Source organism: Oryza sativa, chromosome 4 (genome assembly GCF_034140825.1).
Source record: "Oryza sativa Japonica Group chromosome 4, ASM3414082v1".
Classification (NCBI taxonomy): domain Eukaryota; kingdom Viridiplantae; phylum Streptophyta; class Magnoliopsida; order Poales; family Poaceae; genus Oryza; species Oryza sativa.
The window spans coordinates 20896710-20904936 of record NC_089038.1 but is presented as its reverse complement, the minus strand read 5'-3'; the positions used below and the strand labels follow the sequence as shown (position 1 = coordinate 20904936).

Below are 8227 nucleotides of genomic sequence, written 5' to 3'. Positions count from 1 at the left end.
AATCTCTTGGATTAAAATCATCTGGTACCGCATTACTCCAAAGAAACCAATGGCATGAAGGCCACATATTTATGAGCTGTTGGTGACTCATTAATATATCCCAGATAACCTGCATTGCCTTCATGGACCTGCAGACCAAGGAACAGGGTTTGACCCATCATTCCTCTGAATCTTGTCATCAAAATCTTCACAAAATTGTGATAAAAATTGTCAGCCATTGAAAATTTGACATCTTGACCCACACTACGCTAGGAAGAGAGATCACAGCAGAGCAAAGTGATCAATTAGCCATCTCAGCATTAATTAATTAATTAATCTACACTAATGATCAGCATCAATTAGTTTTTAGCAACTGTACAATAATTCCCTCACTTGCCATTCCTTCGTGGAAACACAAAAGAATTAGCACCCAAAAAAAGAGAAAAAGAGATTGTCATCTCTTGATGAGGCTAAAGAAAAACAAAACGTGGTCGTCGTCTTCCTCGAGAACAGCTTAATTAGCTCTCCTCCTCCATGGTCGCCGACGAGTAGTCCTCGAAGGTGATGCACGACGACGAGGGCGACTGCGACGGGATCGGCGAGGACGCGAGGCTCACGAGCATGTCGATGAAGGCCCCCACGATGACGCCATGGACGCCCTTGGCGTTCAGCTTGAGGTACCACGCCAGGAGCTCCTCCAGGCCCTCCCAGTCCCGCAGCCCGTGCGCCGCCACCATGTCCGCCATCGACGACCTGAAGTCGCCGTAGGGGTCCTCCGACTCCACCGTCAGCACCACCGCGCCGCCCTTCAGCGCGGCGGCCTCCGCCGCTTCCGCTTCGTTCTTGCCGGTCTGCGGCGTGGTCATCGGCGTCGCCTCGTCGACGTCGTCGTTCTTGCGAGCGACGACGTCCATGGCTGTCGCCTCGTCGTCGTTCTTGCCTCGCGCCATTTCCTGAAATCCTCTCTCGTGTTATAACAAGATCGATTGCTCTCGCGTCGTCGCGCGTCTTAATCGTAGTGCGCGACGTGCGCCGCATTACCTGCTTGGGCAAGAACTCCGCGCCGGCGGGCTCGAAAAAGAGCCGCTCCGAGCGGACGCCGCGCACGACGGCCGTCTCACGCAGCTGCAGCTCCTTCTCCTTCTCCTTCTCCTCCTCCACCTCCACCTCCGACTCCACGGCGAAGAAGCTCCGGTCAGCAATGCAGGACGACGCCTCGTCCAGGGAGGAGCGCCGCGGGTTGAAGTGCTCCAGCGACGACGTGTCGTAGACAGTGTTCACGGTGCGGTACACGGAGCCGGCGGCGGCGGCGGCGTCGTCGTCCGCCTGCCCCTGCTGCGGCGCCGTCGGCCACCTGAACGAGCTGGTGCGCGGGTGCCGGCACGACGGCCACGGCCACGACGACGGCGCCGGCGGGTAGCAGAGCTGATGCCGGCCGTGGCAGTGCGGGGACGACGACGACGAGGGCGACGTCGGCGTCGGCGGCGCGCGATGGTGCACGTCGCGGAGCTTGTACAGGATACCAACGAGCCCCTTCTTGGCCATGGCAGCAGCCGGCTGGCGTCCGCCGCCGGCGGCCACGGCGCGCGCCCGCTTCCTGAGCTTTCCAAAGTGGAGGTGGGGAGGGTTCAGGGGAGGCATTGCGCCGCCGTGTTTGACGGAGGCGGTGGCGTGGCGTGGCGTTTATTTTCGCTTGTGTTTTATAGAGAGGGAGAAGAGAAAGAGGAGGTTGCAGCACATTTACGAGAGGGTTGGAGAGGGTTTCAGTAGAGGAATTGAATACCGCCATTGAATGGTCTATTGGCCAATGACTAGCACAAGATTTGATGTGGTGTGTCTTTGGGTGTGTTTAGTTCACGTTAAAATTAGAAGTTTAGTTGAAATTAAAACGATGTGACAGAAAAGTTAAAAGTTTGTGTGTGTAGAAAAGTTTGGATACGATGAAAAAGTTGAAAGTTTGAAGAAAAATTTTGGAACTAAACTTGGCCTTTCACTCCCCCATCCACTATTTGCTTCATTTTCTCAGCATCAATTTTAGTTCTTTTTTATTTGACTGAGGAGTGATGGTCCCTGTACCTGCTTACTGCACCTTCTGTGAAAGTTACTTTCTCCATCCATAAAAGTTACACATATTTTACATTTAAGTTTTTCTAAATAAATTGTTCCTATTTATAGTCTTTATATATTCAAGATTTAAATGAAGAGATAAATTACATGCTTCATTAAAACTCAAGGAGTCATCTAAATACTTATTAGTTGCATGTTTATATTCGCTCTTTGATTAACATCCAATGTGATTTAATTTCTTATTGGTCTTGGTGTCAAAAGTAATATGTGTAACTTTTGTGGATAGAGAGAGTAGAAAAAAAATGGTATTATCATGACCATTAAAAGGCTAAAAAATAGTACTGTAATATTTACTTGAAAGGAGTGTTTCTACTCATCATCACTGATGATACTCCTTCCATCTACAAATATAAGGAGTAGACTCTAGATTGGTTAGCAAAGTTAAGTGTTGAGGTGAAATTACTTTCGAAGTAATTTCCATGTGAGTTTAATTGAATGGAAAGGTCATGCCTAGTAGCAATAAATGCAATGGTTGGATGAAATGGGAAAATAGTACTCCACTTCAAAATGAAACCCCGCGAGTTGCTGTGGGAGTTATATATGATAATAGTATAAATAACATGCATATAGCTACACGACATCACTTTATATACTTTATATAATTTTCATCTGTGATCAACCATGGAAGAAAAAAAGTTATAAACAATTAAAATGATATGGTTTATAACAATGTAAATCATATATAAATAGATTATTCAAAAGCAAAACTAAGGTGATATACCTCAATGACGGAATGAAAAGAAGGGAAATGATATAGAATAATCATCCAAAGACAAAAGAAAGATGATATGATTTCCTAGAAGAAGGAAAGGAGGGACATAATTTGAACCATAGATCAATCATTCAAGGGTTAGAAATAATTAAGATGATGTGGCTCAATGAGAAAAAAATAGCATTAACTACACTTGGTGAGGATGAACTTTATAGAAATATAGGATTTGCAGATAAAATTGAATCCATAATTCCTTATATTTGTAGACGAAAGGAGTATTAACTACGTACACATCATTGGGATATAAGTTAGGAATTTTGTGGCCGCTGCTAAAAAAAAAAGAGATCAGAACACCTTGAACTAATGGTTTTTGAAACAAGATTTTGATCTAGAAACATACCCCTCATTCCATTAATTGCCGTTGAAAATAAAATAGGCGTTTTAGGTACTCCTCTCGGATATTTAGGATAAAATTCAAAACTTTAAAAACTGTAATCACTACTTTTGTTATAATAGGTTTACAAAATCTAATAATTTATTATATTGAGTGTACAAAATATAAAGAATTTTTGTCATTATGATAGTCGTACATTTCAAATATACGTATACCTTTTTTTTTTCAAATTAAGCATTTGGGAAGTCGTTGATGGTCAAAGTTCCGTAAATTGAACTAAATCTTATCTATGAATGTTAAATATTTATTATCTGCAGTGTCCATTTATGAAGAAAACAAAATCGAGTTCAGAAAACAACACATATGCCGTCTCTGTTCAAAGTTTGCATACTGTTATGCACTGTAATACTGTATCATAACCTTAAACAGAAGAAAATTAGAGTTTGGTGCTAACAACCTGTGAACCACCGCAACATTTGTATGCTATAACTTGCCAAAAGCATGGCTTCCACCTAACGTTGCAATTTAATCTTCAGTTATATATAGAAGATTTTAAAATTTAGAAGTCCTTGGAGGAAAGCTTATTAACAACTGACATTTTTTAGATAGCCATGTCTGCTGCGAGGATTGTGGTATGCTCATCATGTTCCTTGCTCTCTGGCTGGATCAACAGCTTTCCTGATTATTTTTTATGTCTTGCAAAGCCACTTTCTGATATTTTATCTGATAGCTGTTTCTGGCTTTGTGCTATAAGCAAATACTTGAAAAGAAAACAGCATCAAATCTAATAGCTGTGCACTGTGCTGGTGCAGTGTTGTTATCATAAGTCTAATGCACATTGGGTTCATTGTTTATTTTTGGATTGCACTCCGTTTCTTATTGGAGCACTTACATTTATATCTCTTCCGAATTTTGCTCGCAGTATCCTCTCTTTTTTTTTTAATTGGAAACTGATCAAATCACTTTCTGAACCTCACTTTCATTCTGAACAGTCACTGTTCCCTGCCGGATTTTTGAAAATAGAGATAAAAAAAAAGAAAATCTATACTAGTAGATGTGCCTGGCACAATCTGCAAGCTATTGAATGCGAGGTAGCAGGTTGTAAGATGTCACATTTATGTTTTTCTGCTCTGCTCTGGGAGACTGCAAAGACCCTGGTATGGCCAAGACTTGCAGCCAGAAAAACATTCATCTGAAGAAAGAAGACGAGCTGGAAGTGCAGCATGGATGTATCTTTCTGTTGATCAAAACTGGATGGGTTTCAAATCACCTGGTGAGTGAGGGAGGAGTGAGAAGGGATCACAGACAATCATGGGTTGGGCAATGTGACAAATTTGAAACATGTCATATGAAAAAACAAGAATCTCTCTCTCTCTCTCTCTCTCTCTCTGCTGATTTAAATAAACAACGCATAGTTGCCACACTCCCTGTCCTGTACTATCATTCGCAAATAACCATGCGAGTTTCTTGGGTTGCTGCAGTTTTTGGTGGCTTAAGCTTAGCTCCCCTCGAGACGAGCTTAACCTCCACGCGCGCGAGCGTGTCACCGTTCTCAAGACCGAACGCTTAAGCTTGATTGCTTAATTAAGCATCGACCGTTGCATCTTTTGAGAAGGAAAAGCCTTTGTCTGTTCGTGCCTTGGTTAGAACTTAAAATACATGGAAGAGTATTTGTTTTCGATTCGGAGTAAGTTTCGTGTCGTGTGAAAGATGGAGAACTGCACGTGGAGAAGCTAGCTTCATGGGGCGTAGACGACCGTCAGATCGTGCATTCGATGGTCTAGATTGAGAGTCCAACGTACTACAATGAAGCGCATATGTTGGCATTATTGTTCTACCATTCGGTTGATCTGGATCATCCTTTTTTTCTATCATTGAATAGTAGATTATAAATAAAACTTGTAGTTTGCCAGTTATCCAACGCCCACATGTGGCAATGTTAGGTTATGCAAATTTAAGATTATCCTTTGACAAGAGAACAAAACTTTGAGAGATAACTTGTGTCCAAACAGAAACAAAATAGAGGGGCCAATGGCTATGAATTCCCCCTAATGTGACATGATGTCCCCTATCAGGTTCTCCTGTACCTTAGGACAAGAAAAGGTTGGAATATGCATCAACTTGTTTCAACAAAAAGTGGATCCTAAAGGCTAATAAAGGTTGACCTAAAGTGTTAGTGCTTAAAGGGAGGCAGTGCCTGCACTTTTCAGGGCCTAATGATCTGTCCCCTTAAAAAAAAGGGGGAAAGAAAGGCTGAGGCAAATTATAAACCGACAATAAAAATGGCCTACATGGCCATCTTGCTTTAATCCTTAATTTCTTCCAGGTTCTTGGTTGTGTTTGGAAGCCATCTTCTTGTTCTCTTGTAGCGACTGCTCTTCTTCTTGATTGTGTAGTTCTTGTTCATGTTATGGAGGGTCAGGAGCAAAGAGCCTTATAATGCGTGTGTTGTTGGATCGATGGCATCTTATTAAAAGAGTAAAAAAAACAGAGCTAATAATTGAGACTTTTGTTGGCATTTTGATCATTAACCTCTCATGTCGAAGAAGATGCATCAGGCATCAGCAGAATGCCTGAATTTACTTAACGCAAAAGGACAAAGAGCAGGTGGTTCCCTTTTATGCTGCACATAGTTATGGGAAGCAGATTTGGAGCATGGGGAGCAGAAGATTCAGACATCTCTTGACATATGTAACAGCAACTTTTGGTTCTATACCAAATTACCATTTCTCCACTGCAGCTAGAATTTCTACGGAAGAACAGAGTAAATTAGCAACTGATTCAGTAATTCTCCATCAGCACATGCGAAGTTGACTCCTTGCTTGTTTCTTGCGTGGACACTTGACAGCATACTAATTCTAGTAGCATCAATGTATCACCCTGGGATTCCCATTGATCATCACCTTCGAGAAATGTTTAATCGCTCAAGACAGTGGCTGGAATTTAGAGCCAATCCATGATCGAAACAGGAGGCATGCGTGCATGATCACCATCAAATAACTGCCTAATTATCTACTCTTTGGCCTGGATGAACACTGAACTTGTCATACATATACATAGGGAGCTGCGTGATTGATCACCGTGAGAAATGTACACGAAGAACTTAACCCGACAGGTGTGACTTAAACAAATCAACGGTGGTTGTAGCTGTAGGTTTGTGAGCGATTGTTTTTTTTCTCTTTCCTGTCTTTTGCATGTCAATGATAGCTTGATTGTTTTTTCATGGCGAACCTTCACATGTTGCAGGGAGAGTGAGACGACCTGCTTGCCCTGTAGCTAACTGATCCTGTCGAGAATCATTTTCTTCACTGTGAGATATTGTCTATGATTACATTTTGTTATTTTCCGGGAACGATGGTATTGCTGCGAAGTTGACGTGTCATTTGATCTGCCACGTGTGAATGTGCTACGAGTTGACAGGTCGCTGATAGGTGTGTGGATTGGCCGGAAGAGGACAATACTGCCATACACACTCTCTCCTTTCGACTCCTATATACTCCTTCAGTCCCTGTGACTCCTGCATATGCTTCTTTTGAATATAGGCTTTCACACAAAAATTAGAAGTTTGGTTAAAATTGAAATGATGTGACGGAAAAGTTAGAAGTTTGTGTGTGTAGAAAAGTTTTGATGTGATGAAAAAGTTGGAAGTTTAAAGAACAACTTTGAAACCTAAACACGGCGATAGTACAAATATAGAGGAATGGCAGAGGATTTGGTGATTGTTCAAAGGATTCAACAGAAGGCCTTGCTGTACAAGTGCAAGGCGTTTTAGCATTCTCAACTCTTTCAAGAATATAAGTTAGTTTATAACTTCGGTGCATTTTGATCTTTCGTTTCGTTTTTCTTAAAAAAACTTCAGTTTATGTTTGTCCTTGGAAAATAAATGAATATTTGACATTTAAGACATGATCTGATCAATTTTTTTTAAAAAATAACCATCAGTTTTATATCATAGTAAGTTTCTAAAATCTTATAAGTTTATATAGTACTTTTCAAGATAAATCTAAACAATTTTTTGCCTTTTCTTTTAAACTAATAATTTGAGAAGTTACTAATGGTCAAAGTTTAAAATGTAACCAAGTTTCATCCTAAACTTAAATATTTATGACCAGTGGGAATATCGTTCATATAAAAATATTTTTGTTCGGACGTCATGTTTTGGAATCACACGTTCAACTTAAAAATCTTGAATCACCAATATATATAGGAGCAATAAGATTTTATATGTGCAAGCAGCATCAATAGACTTGCTAAGAAAAATATTTCTACCTAGTTATGTTCAGACTACTTTTTTTTCTCTTAAAAAATTTAACTTGTTTCCACCGTCCGTCAATATAAAAAAAACAGCGAAAAAACAACCTAAAAAATCCGATTCCCTGGCAAAAAATATAGATCCGATTCCCACCTAAAACGGGAAAAAGCAAAAAAAAATCCGATAACTGGCGAAAAAAAAGAAATGTAGATTAAAAAAACAGATCCGATTCCCACCTAAAACAGGAAAAACAAAAAAAAGGTCCATTTCCTGGCAAAAAAAAACAAAAAAGAAACGTAGATCCGATTCCCACAACAGGGAAAAAAGTCTGATTCCTGTAAAGTGAAAAACAAAAAAAAATCGGTAAAAAATAAAAAAAAACCCAAAAAAACATCTAGAAAGGTCCGACTCTATAAGAAAGTAGCGAAAAAAACAGTTCGTAAAAAAACGCACGAGAAAAAAAAAGGACGGAAAAAGCGCGGCAAAAAAGTCTAATTTCTATTCGTCGTTTTAGTTTTCCATATATATATCTCTTCTCTATCTCAAATCTAATCTAATCTAATCTAACTAAAAAGAGAAGTTTCCATCGTATATTAAAAAAGAAAAAATGCGCGAGAAAACAAAAACAGTTTAAAAAAACGCATGAGGAAAAAAATGTAAAAAAAAAAGCGCAAAAAGAAACGCGCTAGAAAAAAAGGTTTTAGTAGTTTGTAAAAAAACATGCGAGAAAAAAATATTTCCATCGTCTATAAAAAAAATCATA

The 8227-nt window shown here is 40.2% G+C and overlaps 1 protein-coding gene across 1 annotated transcript; it reads right to left on the bottom strand.

Annotated features, from left to right (window-relative positions):
- Positions 1-277: 277 nt before the first annotated feature.
- LOC4335803 (transcription repressor OFP13) lies at positions 278-1690 on the bottom strand. The gene is made up of 2 exons (XM_015779688.3): positions 1021-1690; positions 278-932 (listed from the first exon to the last, which is right to left on the bottom strand). Exons 1-2 carry the CDS (start codon positions 1618-1620, stop codon positions 498-500), a joined length of 1035 nt encoding a protein of 344 aa, XP_015635174.1. The 5' UTR covers positions 1621-1690; the 3' UTR covers positions 278-497.
- Positions 1691-8227: the final 6537 nt, after the last annotated feature.

What these genes read in the sequence shown, in the direction of transcription:
- LOC4335803 (XM_015779688.3), bottom strand. Translation starts at nt 1,620, where the DNA reads ATGCCTCCCCTGAACCCTCCCCACCTCCACTTTGGAAAGCTCAGGAAG. An exon ending in CGGAGTTCTTGCCCAAGCAG is followed by an intron (nt 933 to 1,020) that starts GTAATGCGGCGC and finishes AGAGGATTTCAG; the next exon opens with GAAATGGCGCGAGGCAAGAA.